At 43.7% G+C, this 23,442-nt stretch overlaps 1 protein-coding gene across 1 annotated transcript in view; it reads right to left on the bottom strand.

Annotated features, from left to right (window-relative positions):
• The window catches only part of LOC126418721 (28S ribosomal protein S15, mitochondrial), a 43,199-nt gene extending 20,074 nt beyond the window's left edge, over positions 1–23,125 (bottom strand). The window contains exons 1-2 of the mRNA XM_050085625.1: positions 22,656–23,125; positions 13,308–13,441 (exon numbers count right to left, since the gene is read on the bottom strand). Of these exons, the coding sequence (XP_049941582.1) occupies positions 13,308–13,441; positions 22,656–22,945 (424 nt within the window). The 5' untranslated portion in view covers positions 22,946–23,125. The remainder of the gene's footprint in view (positions 1–13,307; positions 13,442–22,655) is intronic.
• Between the last annotated feature and the right edge of the window lie 317 nt (positions 23,126–23,442).

Here is a 23,442-nt window from a genome sequence, read left to right as displayed (position 1 = left end):
TGGTGGTGGGTGAAACATGAGGGAATGTCTTCAATTTGTCACTTCTGCAGCAGAAAAATAGTTGGATAGGAAGAGGATGCCAAAGCTGCCGCAAAGTGGGTTGCAAGACATTCGACAAGAACTGATCAATCGGTACCAAGACCACCCAATTGGACAATACCCGGAACAACTGTTGAATGCTGGCAGGCCATAAAACCACAGAGCTTGACCCATACCCATGAAGAAGAGGCATACATCCTCAGAGAGGAAACATAGCGATCTGAACACTTCCTCTTATTGTGTTTGACTAAATAGTGAGCCTTAACATGAAGTCGCTTAAAAGGTTGGTCTGCAAAGGATGTCGTTCGAACTGTTTCCAGGTTTGTCGGTGGGCGTCCTGTGGAAATGGGAATAGCAGTTCCAGTGGCGTGGATAATTGTTTTTGAGACACCTGACACAGCCTCATCATCAATACAATTTGACAGCAGAGTATCCAAAGGCCAATTGGCTCTGTGAAGTCTACAACATAGCAGTCACTCTGTCTGGATGCGGCTACGGAGTGACAGGATCACTGGAAAGTGGTCACTGTCACAAGGGCTGTTGTGAAGTGACAAATGTAGTGAATCTAACCAGATTATAGGAAGAGATTCGTAGATTGATAACTGAAAAGGTGCCATGGGTGGCACTGAAGTGAATAGGAGAACCATCATTAAGGAGCTCCCAGATGAAGTGGTACTCCCCCACATGATAACCACGGAGCATTGGAGAATGGTCACCCATGAACTGTATTTCTTGGTGAGTAATGCAAGTTGCAGAAAAGAGAAAATAAGGTGGAGCATTTCTAGCTGGTGACAGTAGTACCCATTACAGCTCCAGTGACTGATGCAGTGGGTGGTCAGAGTAGGCATCAAGAGGCCAGGAGGGCCCATCATGCCACTGCGTCACTGCCTGTCACCAGTGAGGATGGAACCACATCCACAAACATCGGCTCAGAATCTGAATGCTTGGGGAATCTGGTGCCACCAGGGGCACAGGAGGATCCTTGTCTGATTCTTCTTTTCCATCATAACCTTTGTTGGCCAAGGTTCGTTCAAGGTGCCATCCCCATTGAGCACAGGGACAGATGACTCACAAACAGCCCCGGGACCCACAGGCTGTGGCTCCTTCGGCCACACCACTGTTTGGCATCATGCTTCGAATGTGAGAGTTGCTGGGGAGAGGATTCCTGAAAAGGCGCTCTGTCACTGCTAGATGCCAAATAAAGAGAATGCTTCTCTGACTGGGTGTAGGAAGTGGTTCCTGAAGGAGATGCAGTGGGAACCACGGGTGAGGAGGCTTGTGGGAGATCTGTTTTGGGAAAGGTTGAGGTTTTTGTGATTTTTTGTTTTAGGCCGCAAAACTGCTATGGTCATTAGCGCCCGGTCTGTGACTTAGGAAAAGGTAAAAAACGAAAATGGAAACCAGCGGCAATGGGAACGAAACTCAAAAAATTGGAGAAACTAAAAGCAGAAGGAAAGCTTAAAAAACCACTACAGAAAGGGGTTGGTTGTCCCCAAAAAGAGCTTCAAATGACTGACGTCATCTCACTGGCACTAATAAACTCGAGAACGCGATCGGCTGAGCGCATGTCATCTGCTAAAATGGATGATATTTCAGGCGACAGCTGTAGACGGGCGCGTAACGGAGTAAAATAGGGGCACTCAAGTAAAAGGTGTCTTACCGTCCACAGCTGAGAGCAGTGGGGACAGAGTGGGAGAGGATCGCCGCTTAAAAGATGTCGATGGCTAAAAAGACAGTGCCCTATCCGGAGTCTAATTAAAGTTACCTCCTCCCGACGACGCGTTCGGGAGAAAGAGGTCCAAGCACAGGGAAGAGCTTTCACGTCCCACAATTTATTATGGGGAAGTGTCGACCAATGTGCATGCCATAAAAGAACAACACGACGACATAAAACACTCCGTAGATCGGGGAAGGGAATCGTGCGAATAGCTGGCCGAAGAAGAGAGACTGCAGCCTTAGCCGCTATATCGGCCGCCTCATTTCCACAGATACCAACGTGTCCTGGGATCCAGAGGAACGCCACCAAGACGCCCCCCAAGTGGAGCAAGCGTAGGCAGTCCTGAATCCAGTGGACCAGAGGGTGGACAGGGTAGAGAGCTTGGAGACTGAGGAGAGAGCTGAGAGAATCTGAACAGATAACATACTGTATCCGCTGATGGCAGCGGATGTATTGGACAGCCTGGAGAACAGCGTAAAGCTCCGCAGTATAAACCGAACACTGGTCAGGAAGCCGAAATCGATTTGGGGTGTCGCCAACAATATAGGCACTCCCTACACCAAACGATGTTTTTGAGCCATCAGTGTAAATAAATGTGGCATCCTTCATTTGTGCGCGTAGAGCAGAAAATGCCCGATGGTAAACAAGTGAAGGGGTACCATCCTTGGGAAACTGACAAAGATCACGGAGCAGGCAGGTCCGGGGACGAAGCCAAAGCGGTGCTGTACCCCAAGTTGTCAAGAAAGTTTTAGGAAAGTGGAAGGAAAGAGAATGGAGTAGTTGACGGAAGCGGACTCCCGGTGGTAGTAGGGAGGAAGGGTGGCCTGCATACCCTAAATCCAAGGAGCCGTTGAAACAAATGTCATGGGCTGGATAAGCAGGCATGGAAGACAAATGGCTAGCATAACGACTTAGGACAGCTCGCCGATTGGACAGCAGAGGTTCAGCAGTCTCAGCATAAAGGCTTTCCACAGGGCTGGTGTAAAAAGCTCCAGACACTAAACGTAATCCACGGTGGTGGATAGAGTCGAGATGCCGAAGAATAGATGGCTGAGCAGAAGAGTAAACTATGCTTCCATAGTCCAATTTAGAGCGCACTAAGGCACGATAGAGGCGGAGAAGGACCACTCGGTCCGCTCCCCTGGAGGTACCATTCAGGACACGGAGGGTGTTGAGGGATCGCAGACAGTGAGTCGAAAGATAGAAAGCGTGGGAGGACCAGCACAGTTTTCTGTCAAACATAAGACCCAAGAATTTAGTGACATCCGAAAACGGAAGGTTGACAGGTCCTAAATGTAAGGAAGGTGGAAGAAACTCCGTACGACGCAAAAAATCAACGCAAACGGTCTTACTGGGAGAAAAGCGGAAGCCTGTTTCGATGCTCCAAGAGTGGAGGCGATCGAGACAACCTTGAAGACGTCATTCAAGAAGGCTGGTCCGTTGAGAGCTGTAGTAGATCGCAAAATTGTCCACAAAGAGGGAGCCCGAGACATCAGGAAGGAGACAATCCATAATTGGATTTATGGCAATGGCAAACAGTACAACACTTAGCACGGAGCCCTGGGGTACCCCGTTTTCTTGGGAGAAAGTACGGGAGAGAGTAGTGTTCACCCGCACTCTAAATGTGCGCTCTACCGTAAATTCACGAAGAAAAAGGGGCAGCCGACCTCGAAAGCCCCAAGAGAAAATTGTGCAGAGGATGCCTGTCCTCCAACAGGTATCGTATGCTCTCTCCAGATCAAAAAATATTGCTACTGTTTGGCGTTTCCGGAGAAAATTGTTCATGATATAAGTGGAGAGAGCAACAAGATGGTCAACTGCAGAACGATGCTTTCGGAAACCGCATTGGACAGGTGTTAAAAGACTGCGGGACTCCAGCCACCAAGCTAAACGGCAATTCACCATACGCTCCAAAACCTTACATTCACTACTTGTGAGAGAAATGGGGCGCTAGCTAGAGGGGAGATGTTTGTCCTTTCCAGGTCTCGGAACAGGAACGACGATAGCTTCCCGCCATCGTCTGGGAAAAGTACTGTCAGTCCAAATTCGATTATAAAGGCGAAGGAGGTAATGCAGACTATTGTATGATAAATGCAGCAACATTTGGATGTGGATACCATCCGGTCCTGGGATGGAGGAGTGAGAAGAAGAGAGTGCATGTTGGAGTTCCCGCATGAAAAAAACAGTATTGTAGCTTCCATGATTTTGAGAGGAAAAAGCAAGAGGTCGCACTTCCGCTGCATGTTTCTTCGGGAGGAACGCTGGCGGGTAATTTGAAGAGCTCGAAATCTCAGCAAAGTGTTGACCCAATGAGTTAGAAATTGCAGCGGGGTCTACTAATGTATCATGCGCGACAGTGAGCCCAGAGACCGGGGAGAAACTAGGCGCGCCTGATAACCGTCGAATTTGACTCCAAACTTCCGAGGAAGGAGTGAAGGTGTTAAATGAGCTAGTAAAGAAGTTCCAGCTTGACTTCTTGCTATCGCGGATGATGCGACGGCACCGCGCACGGAACTGCTTCTAGCAGATACAGTTGGCCAATGTAGGATGGTGTCTGAAAATGCGAAGAGCACTTCGCCGCTCATGTATTGTGTCACGGCATGCCTCGTTCCACCAAGGAACTGGGGGGCGCCGGGGCAATTTGGAGGTGCGAGGTATTGAACGTTCCGCAGCTGTAAAAATAATGTCTGTAATATGAGTGACCTCATCGTCGACGCTAGGAAAGTGACGGTCATCGAATGTCGCTAGAGACGAAAAAAGTGTCCAATCGGCTTGGGCAAACTTCCAGCGTCTCGGGTGCATATATGGCAGTTGTGGCTGCAATCGAAGGACACATGAAAAGTGGTCACTCGAGTGTGTATCAGCAAGGGCGAACCATTCGAAGTGCCGAGCTAGCGGAACAGTACCAACCGAAAGGTCCAAATGAAAGAAATTTGTCGTGGAGGCAGACAAAAATGTAGGGTCCCCAGTGTTGAGGCAAACAAGATCCGCTTGGTGGAAGACGTCTAGCAATAGTGAGCCACGCGGACAAGGACGTGGAGATCCCCAAAGCGGGTGGTGGGCATTGAAGTCCCCAACCAGCAAATAGGGGGGTGGAAGCTGACCAAGAAGATGAAGGAGATCAGCTTGTGCCATTGATGTGGACGATGGAATGTATACAGAACAAAGAGAGAAGGTGTATCCAGAAAGGGAAAGAAGGACAGCGACTGCTTGGAAGGAAGTGTTTAAGGGGATTGGGTGATAATGGAGAGTATTATGGAGAAGAATCATGTGCTAGAGTGCCTTCAACAGAGGGGAGATCAAATCGAACTGACTGAAAATGGGGGAAAACAAAGCAGTCGTGGGGACGCAGCTTTGTTTCTTGAAGACAGAAGATGACCGGCGAGTAGGATCGTAAGAGGATCATCAATTCATCCCGATTGGCTCGAATGCCGCTGATATCCCAATGGATAATGGACATAGGGTGGACAGAAAATGGAAGAATATGACCAAGGTTGCCGTCAACTCAACGACTGCTCAGAGCTTGCGACCGACAGCGTGGAACGGCACTCAGCCGAAGATCCTGATCCATAGGTTGTTCAGGAGCAGCTCCTGCCACCAGCGATCGGCCGGTTGATCGGCCGCCTGCAGTGCGCCTCGGCGACACAGAAGACGGCCGAGGGCAGCTACCGCCAGGTGGTGCTGTAGATGAGACACGCCGTGGCGAAGAAGGAGAGGAACTGGGTTTCTTATTAGCCTTCTTGGAAACATGATGTTTAGATGAAGGAGGAACCGATGGTTGAGAAGTTGGAGTACGTAAAAAATCTTCACGAGTATGCTCTTTTCTGGAAGTCCGGGTGTCTGACTTTTGTGATCGAGATTTAGCAGAACCCGATGAAGGGTGAGCCATAAATTGAGCAGGTGAAAGTGGGGAGGTTGAATGGGCGATCTTTGCGCTGGCCGATCTGACGACCGTGTCACTAAAGGTGAGATCACAAGTCTGCGTGGCCGCCTCCTTTGTTGGCTGAGGAGAGGCAAGGACAGTGTTGTATTTTCCTGTCTGAGGCACAGTGGGCTTTCGACTGGCGAATAATTTTCGAGCAGCAAAGGTCGACACCTTTTCCTTCACTCTGATTTCCTGAATGAGCTTTTCGTCTTTAAAAATGGGGCGATTTCGAGAGGAAGCAGCGTGGTTACCCATACAGTAGATGCAACGAGGGGATGGAGGTGGACAAGGACCCTCATGGACATCCTTGCCACACATAACACATTTGGCCGGGTTGGAACAGGACTGGCTGGTATGACTGAACCGCTGGCACCGATAGCAACGCATAGGGTTTGGGACGTAGGGGCGAACGGAAATTATCTCATAGCCAGCTTTTATTTTCGATGGGAGTTGAACTCTGTCAAATGTCAAGAAGACAGTACGGGTTGGAACAATGTTTGTGTCAACCCTTTTCATAACTCTATGAACAGCCGTTATGCCCTGGTCAGACAGGTAGTGTTGAATTTCCTCGTCAGACATTCCGTCGAGGGAGCGTGTATAAACGACTCCACGCGAAGAATTTAAAGTGCGGTGCACTTCCACCCGGACAGGGAAGCTGTGGAGCAGTGAAGTACGCAGCAATTTTTGTGCCTGGAGGGCACTGACTGTTTCTAACAACAAGGTGCCATTCCGTAATCTGGAACAAGACTTTACAGGACCTGCAATTGCGTCGACACCTTTCTGAATAATGAAAGGGTTGACCGTGGAGAAGTCGTGACATTCGTCAGACCGAGAAACAACAAGGAACTGTGGCAATGATGGAAGAACTGTCTGTGGCTGAGACTCAGTGAACTTACACTTGTGAGCAGACATAGTGGAAGATGAAAAAACCATTGCGGAAGAATCCCCCATGATTACCGGCGTCTCCGATGGTGCGCTCCTCCCTTGTGAGGGCCCTCTCTGAGGGCACTCCCGCCTTAGGTGATTGTTCACACCTCAGGTCACACCTCCCAAGAAACGGACGGAGGGACCAATCGGCACTTTCGGAAGGTATCAGCTTGGGTAATCACCCCTCCCTGGGCCTGGCCGTTACCAGGGGGTACGTACGTGTCCTACCTGTCTACCCGGGGTGGGGAATTATGCGTTACCCTGTCACCGGCAACGCATGAAAATGCGTGGGTCAGCCTTCAGGGAGGAAGAAAGAGAAAGGGAAAAACAAACAAAGGGAAAGGAAAGAAGAGAGGTCTCAAATGCCGCAGAGGAGAAAAGGGTAAAGAGAAGAGGTAAGGAAAAGAGAAGAACAAAGGAAGGATGAAGACATGCAAGCAGAGAAAGCGAAGAATGTGTTACATTTTCGAGCGTCCGTTCCGGACGTAGGCACAAACCATACTCCCAGAGGGGGAGAAAGGGAAGGAAAGAGCCAGAGGTGAGGGGACGGGGTGTGAAGATGGGGGATAGGGAAGGATGCGGAAAAGGAAGGTATGCAGCCCGGAAACGAAGGAGGGCCGCATTAGCTCGGGGTCCTGTGCTCGCTACGCACGTATTCACAAAAGAGTTGTGGACCCCCTGGGGGGAGGTTTTTTTGTGTGTGTGTGTGGGGGGGGGGGGGGGCCCTCAATGACCATAATGGTAACATAACTGATCATCATATCCACAGTACATAGGAAGTCATATTTCTTCCGTACTCACTACATGACATGATCACTGGATCTGTACTCCTAGATCTTCTGTTCTTTCTTGAAAACTGGGCAACTGGTAAACACCGAGGATGATGATTCGTGCAGCTGACACACAATGGTGGATGTTCACAGTGATTACCTTCATGGAGTGATCGTCCACAGCTGCCACAGCAGGATGACATATCCCCAAAGTGTTAATATCCGACAAACCTTATAGGTAGTGAGACATACAGTTTCACATCACAAATCTACATCATGACCTTAATCTTCTCCAGGAGAAAATTCTCTTCAAATGCTAAAATAATGATGCCTGTATCCATACGATTATCCTTGGAACTGTTTTTGTATGTCTGATAAAATGTACACTGCATCGCTGGAGGGCTCCTCATCTGCTTGGAGTGTAAGATCTCTGTGGAGGAGATTCCTCAGACAATGTTCAAAGTTTCGTGTGGGGCAATGGTCACAGGTATATTACCTAGACAACCACGTGGTTGAAGAGCTGTAGATTGGGCAGCAGATGAAGTTTTATTTAATAATGAACAATTTTGCGTTTTCCTTAGAGATCCAACTTCCCAAAATTTATCTTCAATGTTTCGACAAAAAATAGCAGCTCCATTGCAATACACATATTCACATCAGACCAAGTACTGGGTGAAGTATTTTGCTCCCAGACATCCGGCTTGCCCCTCTTCCCATGGCGTAGATATGGAAGAAAACATCATGGAATTGTATCTCTCTGCAATATAATAATCTTTTCCATTTAAAGAGGCTTCTGGGGCTTTGCGGCTCCAAGCAGAAGAAAGTTTAATTTGCTTCATGTGCAAATCTTCCACCAAGGTGTCACCCACTCCCAATAGGGCCTCTCCCCATGGATGCCACCCAGCTACAGTGACAGTTATCTGGCCAGCAAACCATTGCCCAGAGTCCTTGTGCTTGAGCTATGATGGCACATACTCTTTGGCTTGAGTGGGGGAGTTTCCAGTTCAGGCATCAACAGAGTGATCCCTGAGCAGTCTGGGGGCTACCAGCGTGCAGGTTCTTGATGAACCTCCCACTATGGAATGGCTACTGTGTTGGGTTTTGGGCATAGCCTCTTTGCAAGAAAAGAAGGGTGCAAAGAAAGAAGGCACAAGAGCTGGAATATATGCCACCCTGGGTGACCTTCCCGCACTATCCACACTTCTGTAAATTTGGAAAAGGAGTAGTCAAACACAACAAGGGGACCATAAAGTTAAGAATGAAAAGTTGTAGAATGCTGGAAGGGAAGAAAATAAATGTCCAAAATCACAAACCAGATCCAAGCACAATTGGTACACAGAAGACCACCCAAAGGACACAAAAAGATAGATTTGCAGCATGCAAAGGGAAGTAGAGCTGCAAAGGCTGGGGGTCCAGGTGGCCAAGCAGGTACTCACAAAAGAGATGTGAGCCCTCTGGGGGTGTTAGAGATGGAACACAAGCTTGGATTAAGGACCAAGGGAGGTGGCACATGATTAGGACATTGGACTCGCATTTGGAAGGGCACCAGTTCAAATCTCTGAATGGCCATCCAAAGGGTTCCCTAAACTGCTTAAGGCAAATGTTGGGATGGTTTTTTTGAAATGGACATTGCCAATTTTCCTTCCCCAACCAATGCTATGTGGTGTCTCTAATGACCTCACCATTGACAGAACATTAAGTCGTCATCTTCCTTCATTTCAAATTAGGGGAAGCAAATCTACCGCGTCCTTTTTAAAGGAAACATCACAGTATTTGTCATAAGTGATTTATGGAGACCACAGAAAACCAAAATACAAATGGGCAAATAGGGACATAAACCACTGCTGAATCCCCCCCTCCCAAATTCAAATCCAGTGTGTTAACTAATGCCACCTTGTTTGATGCAATAGAGAGAATGGAGTCAATGAGGTTTTACTGGAAATGTCCCATAATACAAGCAATAGGGAGAGAGAACAAATTAAGAACAGCAGACTGTGCAATAGCTTCCAGGAATGTAATGAAATAAAGACATGAAGGTTGAGAGAGGGTGAGCTAGAGGTAGATGTAGAGCATTGGACTCGATAATAAAGGATCAACAAAGATGATAGCAATACAACTAGTCAGCACTGAAAATTGGTAAAATGCAATTTGTTTGTTTGTGTGTGTGTGTGTGTGTGTGTGTGTGTGTGTGTGTGTGTGTGTTTCCCATATTAGTTAAGTCTGAAATATATTCTCCAAAATATTAGCAGTGTGTTTGTTAATGGTATGTAACACTTCTGCTTTCTACTGATCACATAAGATAAATGGACTGAACATATTATTCCTAATTCCACAATGTTCTCATTTACATGGTTACTAGGAAACTCCTAATTCTTTAAAGAACTGAAGTTTGCATGAAAGAGCTTCACACATATGATTACTTTACAAACGAGTTAATGTGTTACAAACTTGATGTTAAGCATGTTTCATCTTTACCCATTTCAAACAGTTAAATATTCTGAATGTTCACAAATACTAACAGCAATCGTGTTACAGATAATTAGTTATGTAAACTCTTCATTAAATGCATCAATAGCATCTAGTATTTACAAGTCAGTTTTTCACACATATCAATGTTTATGGCATCTTGTAAAGCAATAATAAATTGAAGTGTCATGTCTGATGTAGGAGTTGTAATTCATGCCATTTGAAGCAGAAGGTAGTTTTTCACGCACCTAAATGTTTATGACATCATATCTCCTGAACTGTTTGTTGTATCATGATATACTGTTGCAGGAATATTCAACAAAATGTGTAGATATTGTCTCCAAAGAGTACTGCGAATACATTAAGTAGTAAAGAAGTAATAAATTAAAACATCATGCCTGATGTTGAAGTTTCACTGCATTCTAAAGTCATTACATAGTTTCATTCTCAAATATGGGATGAATAAAGTTTGGCCATTTGCAGGCCAGCAATGGGCCTGGGTACTGTGTCCGGAATAGTCATTTAGTAATATAGATGAACAAATCCTAAAATCAAACTGTGAATCTGTTGAAATTGATATGCACAGGGCAATACATGATTGTTCTCCTATATCCTGTCTTGGAAAATTTCGAAAATATGAGTAGAATGATATTCATTAGTATTTTGCATAACTTTACACCCAGTTAATGTTGTTGTGGCCACAGAACTCAATACTTAAATCTCGCTGGTAAAATTCTTTCATGAGCAAAAGTATTGTGTAAGTATCTTAATACTTTGTAATGTCAACTGCACTATATGATTTGGAATTTTTTCAGTACTGTATGAATCCTTCCACATCTGAGATTTAATAATCCCCTAATTTCCTTCCTGCTAGTGCCCTGTAAATGTATCTACTATTTCTCCTCTAAACGTAATTTTGTGAGCAATCTATAAAATGGTGTTGCACAAGAAATTTTGATTCAGTTTTCCCACAACAGATAATAAACAATCTTCCCACAATAAATAATCATGGAATATTTTTGATATCTCATTAATGTCAGTAACGTCTTTAACCTCTCACTTACATGAATTGAAGTGTTTATACAATTCCTGTCCCTCACCCCTGAGAGACCAATACCATACACAGTATTAACCATACAGGGCCCTTCCCTACTTGGATTATGTTTCAATATCCTAAAGGAGAAGAGCTTTCTTATGTGTAATAAAATGTCCTTAGGAAAACACTTCATTTAGCAGCAAAGCAGCGGGTCCTGATACTGATGATCCTTAAAAGCTTAAAAGAAGAATGTAGATTTGTGTTTTTACATTTCTTGTGTATTTATGTATGTCTCAATTTTTTATATTTCGGCAGGGCCTAACATTAATGTCAAAGCCTAATCACCTGATCACCCAACAGCATCTTCTTTCACACTGGAACTATCTGGCAAGCAAACCATTATGCTGTACTGAATGAGCACCTTCTTTTCACAGACTTATTTAAGTGTAGGTCATATCTTGTAAAATGCTGTCCACAGTCAGGACCAGAATCAAGTGAATGGGAGCCAAGCCAACTGTCATAACAGACATTTCCAAGGACGCAGACATATAAGAGAACCTTTGAGGTACCTGGTGGGACTTTGCACATCTCTTTCTAGATTTTTTAACTTTCAAGTTACTATATGATGTGTAGCAGAGGATAAATTCATTCTATCCACCCTCCTCCTATTCCATTTGCGGACAGTGCACAGGTCAAAATCTGCCGACCCCCACCACTGTATAAATTTTATTATCATGATGAATATGCAATAAGTATGTTGATGGAAGTAATATGGTTATTTATTTTGGGACATGGGCACTGAGAATATTGAGAGTAAGCTTCCTTGTAATGACATTCTTGTAGGACCTCTCACAGCAACTAGTTGAAGATTTCTGTGACACTTTCCTCAAATCTTCATTCCATTTTCCATTAATTCAACATTGGTGGGGGTTCCAAATTATTGAACATTATTCACGAATATGAGTTTGAATATACTACTTACAATGATTCTGTATTACAGGGGCCTTTATCAACAGTAGATTACGATATCTATCCTGATTGATGAAAATTACGATTCCACACTTTTTTCAGTTACGTTTTATCTAAAACTGCAAAAAATGGGAGCCTATGAGATCTATGTACTGTATGGGAACACTTATTTAAATTTCATTCTTTCCTCTGTTTCCTAGAAACTCCACATCTGTCTTTGATTTTAAGGAATTTAATTAACCTATAAATTCCATTTGTTTCACTTGACTGTAATTAACATATATTGCACACTATGCAGTATTTGGTTACAATATTTTCTAGTAACATTTTCTTTTCCACTGAATTAAGAACTGTCATAATCTTTCACGAAAATTGTCACATAGAAGGAAGTATAAGATATTTGTTATTTTAGCAATGTGACATACCCCATAAATTTTACAAAAGCTATATCAAAAATTTATGTTCAATAATATATAATTATTTACATAATTATTTTATTTCTATAATTTTTGCTTATCTCAATGGTTGTATTTTGTTTACAACTGCATGTATGCAGAAAAATATATACCAAAATTATTTTAGTACTGGTTCTGGAACAATCTAGAACTCCATGCTGTAATGTAGCATTGTGCTATGCGTCAAAACTAGGGAAGCCTTTGTTTCAATTTCTTTCTTTTTTTTTTTTTCACTCCTTGTTTGAAACTTGTAGAAAAGTCCTTGTTTAAGAGATGAGTAGTATGTTTGGACCGGGCACAATGAATTACGTGTGCATCATGTACATAATTTTTATTCAAAGTTGAGATTTTTCATTGAAAAGGTATCTGAAACGTAATATAATCTTGTCAGATTGCAAACAGTGTTTATCATATATATGTATGGAAGATTCTCTTTAGCAAAATGCATAAAGCTCAGGCATGAATTTGATTGTTTGCCTTATGTGAAGTGGAAATAAACTATGATGCCTTGAAAATGTGAAGAAGTATCTTCACTTACAATTAAGACCTTTGACGTGAAACTTTGATAAAACAGGATGAGTATTAAAAAATCTTTCTACTCATTATAACAACGATTTCAGAACCAGTTATCTGCACTGCTGTTTCTTGTTCCATACAACTAAGCATTTATATAACCGATCATCTTGCTGAAGAACTGCAAGTACATCAATAACAGTTTATGTAACAAAGGCTTTTAATTGTACTTAGGTAATGGCAGTGTAGTGTTAGATAGTGATATGATAACTATACTTTTGCATTCCCTGCTTTGTCCAAAAACAAAGCTTTTTTTAAATACATGTTTGTCCAGTATTCAGTGCCTTCTTAGTTTTGTGAATAAATGTTTCTCCTATTGACATATATTATCTTTTAAAGTGTTTTTTTTTTTAATTACCGGAGCAAGCGAAAGCAATGAAGTTTGTCACAGGCAATTCCTATCAAAATATCAAATTTCATCCTTACTTACTGACAGCTTCATCTGAAGTTTTGTCCAGGTTATGCACTTTCACAGAGTCCACCATTTCATCCCTTGCTACTTTTGCAGTAACATTCGCATGTCTGAAGTCGAGCGAGAGAATTCTTTTTGCAAGATCACTGATACTGGAACAAGGGAAATATTTAATGAGACAGTAAATAATTAAAATGCAATCCTGAAAAAACTACCTGTGTAACAAAGAGAAGCTTTTATGCAGTAATAAGAACATATAATGCTGATTTCCACAGTAAAATACAAAGAAAGTATGTAAAATAAGGGAAAGGCAACCACTCTTCTGTAGTGGGATGATGTATGGCACATAGAAACATGTAACACAAAACTGTATTCATACTAGCTTTTGAGCTCTTGCTCTTTCTCTAGTAAAAGTACCCATTTACACACACACACACACACACACACACACACACACACACACACACACACACAAACGCATACTCCTGTGATCGCAGTATTGATATTCAATTATTGAGAACAGTTGCCTGGGCAGATTAAGGTCGAGAGCAGGTAGAGAAAGACACATGAGGCAAGGAGGTGGCAGCGGGATAATGTGAGGTAGATCTTTCGACAGATGACTCAACTGTTGTAAAACATGATGAAAGGAGTTGAGAGGGTAGAGCATATAAGTGTGTGTGTGTGTGTGTGTGTGTGTGTGTGTGTGTGTGTGTGTGAGGGAGAGGGAGAGAGAGAGAGAGAGAGAGAGAGAGAGAGAGAGGGGGGGGGAGGGAGGGGGAAGAGAGAGAAAATATGCCCACATTATGAAGAGGGGGGGGGGGGGGGGAGGAAGAAGCTGCAGTGGAGATGGCAGTAAGATTAAACAGTGGGAAACTGTTATCAGAGTTTTAGGCAAGGGCTACTGCAAGAGCACAGGATGTGCTCCCCATGCCCACGGCCCTGCAATCTGTCTTTCCCATGGTCCTTCTGATACTAAACCCATCACCTCTTTCCTAATTCTTCTAGCCAGCCACATTGCGGTGCAAAATTATTTCACTTTCAAAGGCCAAATCTACAAATAAACCTGAGGTGCTGCCATGGGTACTTGCATGGCACCATCTTACATCAACTTATTTAAGGGCCATCTGGAGGAATACTTTGTATCCAGTCAACACCTAAAATTTATTGTCTGGTTCAGATTCACTGATGACATTTTCACAAAATGGACTCATGGCAGATGTAGCCTTTGCTCTTTTCTCTGTAACCTCAATGCCTACTCCCAAATCTACATGTAGGGAATGTAGAATGACCTCAGCGAGATTTTGGTGTTATCCACTAGATCACCTTTTCACTTCTGTTGCTTTCATCCCATTAAGAAATTTTGAGTTGTGTCAGCTGGGAAGTACTGAATCCAGTCACAAATCTGTTCCAGTACTCAGTAATGTACTATTTTGTACATTAAATATCAGTGTTAAAAAGATCCAATATGTCAGTAATGTGGTATATTATTCTGAACACTCTTTAAATTCTATTTATTGAATTGTTTTGTCCAGTTCATGTTTTTGGTGCAGTGTGAGAAGGAATGTTGGGTATAAATCTGCAGATTTTGTGAGATTGGCCAATTTTTTTGCCCCATATTATCATAAAGTTCTGGTTGTTCATGTAACCAGGAGCCGAATATAGGACTTTAATGTATCTAATTACATTATACTTTCAATAAAAAAAATGATTTTCAATAAACATCTAAAAGCTGTGGGGCACCAACTACTGAAAGACTAACCAACATTTACCACCCGACTCTATCGAGGTGGATAAGACTTATAAGTCAATTTACATATAAAAAAAGTATTTTATGCCATTAAAAGTTGTAGCATGTTAGCCTACATATTGAGTTCTAATTGCTGTATTTTGTTATAGTAAGAATCAGAGACCGTTAACTTCTTACTTTGTCATTGATAACAATATTGGAAACTCCTGGATGGAAAAATACATAAAATAAGTGGACCAATGCATGACACATAGAAACATGTAACAGAAAACGATATTCACACTAACTGTTGAGCTCTTGCTCCTTCTCCAGTAAAACTACACACACACACACACACACACACACACACACACACACACACACACACTACCCCCTACCGCAGCCCAATCACAGACATCTCCTACCCTGTAAAAGCCAGAGACATGTGTGAAACAGCCATGTTATATATCAGCTTGTTGCAATTCCTGTACAGCATTCTATGTGGGCATGACAAGTAACAAACTATCTGCTTGCATGATTGACACTCACCAAACTGTGACATACTGCAAACTTGACCATACAGTTGCTGAATATGCTGTGCACACAACACTAATGACTTCGATAGCTGCTTCACTTTGCTTGTCATTTCGATAATCGCTTACAGCTTTCTCTGAACTAATAAGGTAAGAACTCTCTCTCCAGAACATCCTGTACTCTAGCAATACCCCCATGCCTAAAACCTTACTGCCTTGCCCCCGTCCCCTTTCCACGTGGCGACCAAACTATAGGGTCATCAGTCCCTTTTTCCTGACACATGCAAGGCTTAAGGTACAATAACACCCAACACCACACTTAAAAAGAAAACGAATGAAACGAACAAAAAACAGGGAAAACATACACCACAAGGAAAAGTAGAAGTTGGTATTAAAACCAAAGAGCAGGCTGGGCTGGCTGATCACAATAATGTAAGAGGATGAGCCAGCCACTCTGCAACACATAAAAATATCCACCCCAAAAAGACAAGGCGAGATGAACACGTGTAGGGAAAAGATGACCACCAAGACAAACAAATGCAAAGAAAGTGCGACAGAGTTAAAATGGAGGGAGGGTGGCAACCTCAGAGAGACGGCTAAATGCCCACCCTTAGATGCTATGATAAAACCCCCCTCATGAATAAAACGTAAAACTAAATCTGCTGTTGAGGCATTGTTGCCCAACACCGAAGATAGGGTACTGGGGGGATTAAAAGTCTGCCACAGAGTGGCTAAAAGTGGGCAGTCCAGCAAGATGTGGACAACAGTCATATGTGAGTCACAGTGATACCGAGGTGGGTCCTCATGGTGGAGGAGGTAGCTATGTGTTCACCATGTATGGCCAATGTGGAGCTGAAAGAGAACCACAGAGTCCCTGTGACAGGCCCGCATGGAGGTCTTCCGCACATCTGTAGTCTCCTTAAGGGCACACAGTTTGTTGTGTGTACTGAGATTATGCCATTCTGTCTCCCAAAGCCAAAAACCTTGTAGCGTAATAATGATCGCAGGTCAGTTACAGGGATGCCGACCTCCAGAAACGGTTTCCGTGTAGCCTGTTGGCAAGTTCATTTCCTGGGAGTCTGACGTGGCCTGAGGTCCACACAAACACCAAGGAACGACCAGACCATTCCAGGGCATAGATGGACCCCTGTATGGTCGCTATCAAAGGATGACATGGATAGCACTGGTCGATAGCTTGTAGGCTGCTAAAGGAGTCAGTACAGAGAAGAAACGACTCGCCAGGGCACGAGCGGATTGTGCTCAAGAGCAAAAGAAATGGCTGCCAACTCTGCAGTGAAAACACTGCAGCCATCTGGCAAAGAACGCTGTTCAACATGTCCTCCATGAACATATGCGAAGCCAATGTGACCATCAGCCATCGAGCCATCAGCGAAAACCACTTCATGGTCCTGGTACAAGTCAAGAATCAAGAGGAAGTGACAACGGAGAGCTGTGGTGTTAATTGAGTCCTTAGGATCATGTGAAAGGTCCAGGTAAAGCTTCGGCCTAGGTATACAACATAGAGGTGTACGTGAATGGACCTCGAGTATAGATGGTAAAGGCAATGACTCCTCTTCAGACAGAAGAGATCGGGCACGAACCGCAATCGTACACCCTGACATGGGCCTCTGATGTGGGAGACGAACCATTGTGGATGGGAAAAGGAGACAGTAATTCGGATGCTCAGGAGAACTATTAATGTGGGCAATGTAACTGGCGAGCAGCTGTGCACGCCTAACCTTCAATGAAGGGACTCTAGTCTCCACCAGGATGCCGGTCACCGGACTCGTCCTAAAAGCTCCTGTTGCCAGTCGAATGCCAAGTGGTGCAGTGGATCAAGTAAACGCGCAACGCGAGGGCAGCACCAAACCATAAACCAGACTCCCGTAGTCTAGCAGGATTGAACAAGGGCTCTGTAGAGCTGCAGCAGTGTACAGTAATCTTCACCCCAGTTGGTGTTGCTCAGGCTGTGGAGGGCATTGAGGTGCTGCCAGCACTTCCCCTTCAGCTGATGAAGATGAGGGAGCCACATCAATCGGGCATCGAAAACCAGTCCTAAAAACTGGAAGCCTTGGGTTAGAGCCCATGACTGCGTCTTGTGGATGGCTCCCTGTAGGTGCCGACTGACAACACCAGTACTGGAGGAGCAGTACGAAATGCAGAAATCGTCTGCATACAGAGAAGGTGAGACCAATGCCCTGACAGCTGCTGCTAGACCGTTAATGGCCACTACAAATATAGATACAATCAATACAGAGCCCTGCGGTACCCCATTCCTCTGCATATGGGGGGGAACTATAGGGGACTCCAACTTTGACATGGAAAGTATGAAGCAATAGGAAATTTTGATAAAAATTGGGAGCAGGCCCAAGAGACCCCACCCATATAATGTGACAAGGAGATGATGTCGCCAGATAGTGTCAGAAGCTTTTCGTAAATCAAAAATGGTAGAGTGACCCTGGCAGAAACAGCCCTGGCATGAAGCCGGTAAGCCAAATGACTCCAGGACCCAACATGTTCTAACAGCTTACAAAGAATGTTGGTGAGGCTGATGGGCCAGTAGCTCTCCACATCAAGTGGGTTTTTACTGGGTTTGAGCACTGGAATGATGGTGCTCTTCTGCCATTGCGATGGAAAGACGCCATCACCCCAGATCCAGTTGAAGATGACGAGGAGATGTCACTTGTAGTTGGACGAGAGATGTTTGATAATTTGACGGTGGATCCGATCTGGCCCAGGAGCTGTGTCGGGGCAATGTGGAAGGACGCTGAAGAGCTCCCGCTCTGAAAATGTAGGGTTCATTGTTACGTTCAGTGAACGAGAGGGCTTTCTTTTCCATCCACTGTTTGAGGGTGCGAAATGCTGGGGGATAATTCTCCGACGCGGAAGCTTAAGCGTAGTGCTTAGCAACTGTGTTTGTGTCGGTAGATAACACGTCACTGATGGTAATGCCAGTACCAACTGTCGGGGTCTGGCACTCACAAACATGTCTGATCTTCATTCAGACTTGGGAAGGTGACGTATGGCACCCGATGGTCGACACACACCACTCCCAACACTCCTGTTTCCGTCTTTTTATAAGCTGGCGAACGCGACATGGAGCCGTTTAAAAGCTATTAGATGCTCTATGGAAGGGTGCCGCTTAAGTCACTGTAGAGCTCGCCGACACTCTTTAATGGTCTCAACGATTTCCGGTGACAACCAGGCCACTGACTCTCGCCGGGGCACCCTAAAGAACATGGGATCGTGTTTTCCGCTGCAGAAACGATCGTTATAGTGACCTGCTGAACTACCACATTGATTGTACCATGTGGGGGAGATGGCACTGGGGGAGTGACAGGAAGATGGGAAAGTGGTCACTACCACACAAGTCATGGTGGGCTGCAGAGGGATAAATCAATGGCCGAGTAAGTGCCATGAGCCACAGTGAAATGTGTGGGTGCCCCAGTATTTGAGAGGCAGAGGTTGCAGCCAACACGATCAGAGGTATTGCACCATCTGGAAGAAAATATACATTGCAGACAATCATTTCCTGCGTCGTCCTTATCCTGACAGCCACAGCTTCAAGACGGTTAGAAAGCACAGGTTCATTGCATACTGAGTTCAGGATATAGACACAAACTTCACCTGACACTCTATTATCGTCGCCATGGTTTTGGTAATACCTCTACAGCCGCGAAGGACAGGGGCCCGCATTGCCAGGAATCAGGTTTCCTGGAGGGCAATGCAGAATGCAAGTGTAAATCTTAACAGTTGCTGTAGCTCAGCCATGCGGTGGAGAAAACCGCAGCAGTTCCACTGGAGGATGACGTTATCTTGAGGCTGGGAAGGCATGAAGCATGCAAGGAGGCGGGTTACACCTCAGGGTCACCTGCTGCCATCGATTGAGTATTTTTATCAATTCCTATTGCGGATGAGGCGTGTGTGAGATCCAGGTCCTCAGGGGACACTGAGATCTCCACCTCATCCGCAGATGCAGAATTGGTATGGAGTGGTGATGTTGGGGCCACTGGAGGGTCCTTTTTCATAGTAGACTTCCTTTTTTGCTTGCCCTCTCATTTCTCTTTAGGGGCTCGCTGGGAGGACTTCCCCGAAGTAGCTTCGGGCACGGAGGAAGACTGTGAAGCTCTTTGTCCAGCAGTTTTTGGCTCCTTTAGCCACTGGTGAGTGTCCCCTGTGGCATTAGTGGAGACTTTGGGAGAGAGGGTCCCAAGGGACCCCTTCTGCATGAGAGGAGCCGGAGGAGGCTGTTGCTTCTCTGGCTGGTGGAGGGGGGGGGGGGAGGGAGGGGACCAATGTTCCCCTGCGTCTGGGGGGGCCTTGCTCCCAAAATAGGTGCTTTGAGAGCAATGGAAGGAGATTTTCCTCCTCCCACCAAAGGGTGGATGTATTCTGGAGGCGCAGAGGGCCCACTGTTCGTGGCACAGAGAATGGTGCAACAGGTACTTGTGATGGCGATGGTAATGTAACTGCACCGTATGCGGATGCCAACCGAATAGGGTGTAATCGTTCAAATTGGTGCAGTTGTGGAACGGCTAGTGGGGAATGCAGAAAAAAAAGTGAAAATTCTTAGTAGCTGATGCATCAACTTTGGCTCAGGCAGCTGCAAGTACCACAACTACACAGGTTTTTCATGTGTCTATTGATGAAATTCAAGGAATCAAGCCGGCCGCAGTGGTCTAGTGGTTCTAGGCACGCAGTCCGGAACCGCAGGGCTGCTAAGGTCGCAGGTTCGAATCCTGCCTCGGGCATGGATGCGTGTGATGTCCTTAGGTTAGTTAGGTTTAAGTAGTTCTAAGTTCTAGGGGACTGATGACCACAGAAGTTAAGTCCCATAGTGCTCAGAGCCATTTGAACCAAGGAATCAATGTGAAACTTAATCTTTTTCAAATATTTTCTTCAGCATCATACATAAAAAGCATTCACTCCTTTCACTACAAGAAAGGAGCAATACAAACATATCTGCTGTCTCCAAAGAATTTTGGTGCTGCAGATCATCATACTCAAGAAACTATAGAAAGTGTATATAAGAATATACAGCCTACAGTTGCACGTTAACTTTATCGTTTACCTAGGTTTCAACGTTAGTAATAACGTCTTCTTCAGAACATAAAATATTATTTAAATGTTTGCCTAAAACAAGCCATGTCCTTTATAAAACTTGATGCATAACCATAAGATTTTGTCACTTCTATTAAACAGGTCGTAGCAAATTCTCTTTAAGTCCGTTGTATGGGCCTCGACGAGGCTTAAAGAGAATTTGCTACAACCTGTTTAATAGAAGTGACAAAATCTTATGGTTATGCATCAAGTTTTATAAAGGACATGGCTTGTTTTAGGCAAACATTTAAATAATATTTTATGTTCTGAAGAAGACATTATTACAAACATTGAAACCTTGGTAAACGACAAAGTTTACCTGCAACTGTAGGCTGTATATTCTTATATAAACAATATCAGTTGCTGTCACTGCATAAAAATGTTAAGAATTATATACAAAGTGTGAAAGTTGGAGACTGGTACAAAGTACAATATGACAGTAAATTCAATGCTGGAGAAGTACACACAGTTTTTGGAAATTCTTACTTAATCAGTGCACTGGTGTGAGCTGGTCACTATTGGAAATGGCCTGTAAAATGTGATGAAATTATAAAGAAAATTAATCCACTTGATGCTCTCAATGCAAGACAATATTTTCAGTTCTCTGACTTTTAATTGAATTTACAGTTCATTTTCTGAGATGTCATGCTCTTATAATTTTTTATAGTGTTTGAAAAGTGAAATGTTAATGTTAAGCATATCTTATTTGGCAATTAATGTCATATTTTCATTTCTCTGCTTGCAGGAAAAAAGTTTGCTCAACACGAAGCAGCAAGTAACATGAGTCACATAACATTGAGTCATGCACCTTTTTCAATATAGGCCTATTACAATATATACAATATTTCACATGGCACAAATATTTTTAGGAATTTGCAACTCTGTCATTTGAATGCTAACCTAATATGCATTTTCTTTGATTAAAAACCAGATCCACACTCCTAATAGTTTGAGGACACTTTTGACCTAAAATGCATATCAGGAATAGGATGTCCCAAATTTGTAACATGAGTCACAACATAAATTACATTCTTGTCCTTTAATTTTAATGCTCTTTCCTCCTTAAACAACCATTTCTTAAATAACAAAGTTTACAATGATGATCTACAAAAGAAAATATGGGTTTATAGGCTAATAACAAGTCAACATAATAAAACACTCATTTCAAAATGTAACATGAGTCACTATGGAATCTCCCTCCCATAGGCTACCAGTCCTACCCTCATAAAGCATGTTCTGTACGTAGCGTGTTGTATATTTTGGCCAACTGATTTGTGATGTATTACCAAGTGACAAATTCTATATCATTGCGAGATTATCCTTGGATGAATAAATAAACTAAATTTACAGAAACCTATGATGACACCCTGACCCAATACCAATACCTTTGAGGCATTCCAATTTTTTTCCTCATAAGTGAAAAATACCAACAAAGTCTTTTTATGCATCTGCCCCCTGAACACAGATATTTATTCAAAATGAAATACGAAGCCCCATTCTGAATAAATTTAATGTCTTCTTGTTGGAGTGTTGCAATCTTTCCTGTGTTTTGCTTCTTTAAATAATTACAGATTACCTGAAACCTATTTAAATTTATTGTAATCCGAATAGCATTCCTGCAAAGATCTACAGTTTTCCCTAACAGTAAAATGTTTTTCTCCTCTGGAAACGACTGCGCTATAGTAAAGTTCTTTTTCCGTCACTGTATGAATTGTGAAGATAGATAGAGCTGTTGACTGTAAGATATAGACTGGGTGAAAAAGTAAAGTTCTTTTGTCGTCACTGTATGAATTGTGAGGCCCTACAGAGCTGTTGATTTTAAGGTACGGGCTGCGTGGAAAATGATAGGAGCTTCTCACATTACATTACTGGTATCCAACAGAGACGCTCACAACAATATCAAAAACGACTCGCCACTATAATCAAATGTTTACGGTTGGAATAGTATACGCTCAGTTAATAGTTAGAGACATATCTCAGATATAAGATGTTCACGTTAGGACTTACTCTTTACTTGCTTCAACTTTTTCAAATTCGGGAGGCAACTGATTGGTGTCCACTTCAGCAGCGGGCTCCAGGTCGCCGCTCTTTACTGGATCTATGCAGGGAATCTTCGGCGGGCGAACCCATTTTATTTTGAGGTTGGACTTGAATGTTCTTGCTTGCAAACACTGGACACTTGGAAAAAATGTTTCAGTAAACAAACTACTGGACGAAGCAGCATGCGAAAAAGTTCTCTGTATGCAGGGAACGAGTTTCATTACAGGCAGATGCCTGCTGTTAAGTATCACTGACATGCTTCTGACGTTCACACAATAATGCACGTAACAATATCAAAATAATTTTGCGCTGTACGCAAATTTGTTATGTATCATCCATATTTGTTTTCATTCTCCCAATGTTGCCACAAGCGGAACATGAAATGTTGCAGATATCTCAAAATTTCCCTTCACGACGCTTAATCCGTGATCATTGCACTAAATCAAAGACACAAGGCCTATCCACACTGGACGTCACGTTACGTCACGGCGCCGTCACGTCAGGATGTATTCCCACTCTGCGCCACATCAGTTCAATTCGCTTAAGCCGAGTTGACACAGTTGGTGCTACAACATGTGGTTTTCTGTAGTGGCATCGTGAGCTACCGTTCACACAGGACACCACAAATTCTACGTAATTGTACAGTTTTGATACAGCGTCAAATGAAATAATGTGTGAACGTTTAGTGCAGTTTATAGCATTAGAGCTGTGACAATAGTTAAATAAAAGGAAGCCGAAACTCAAACGCTGTATC

The sequence above is a fragment of the Schistocerca serialis genome, chromosome 9 (assembly GCF_023864345.2).
Source record: "Schistocerca serialis cubense isolate TAMUIC-IGC-003099 chromosome 9, iqSchSeri2.2, whole genome shotgun sequence".
NCBI lineage: Eukaryota > Metazoa > Arthropoda > Insecta > Orthoptera > Acrididae > Schistocerca > Schistocerca serialis.
Note: the sequence above shows the minus strand (reverse complement) of the source record. Positions and strands in the feature narration are given on the sequence as shown.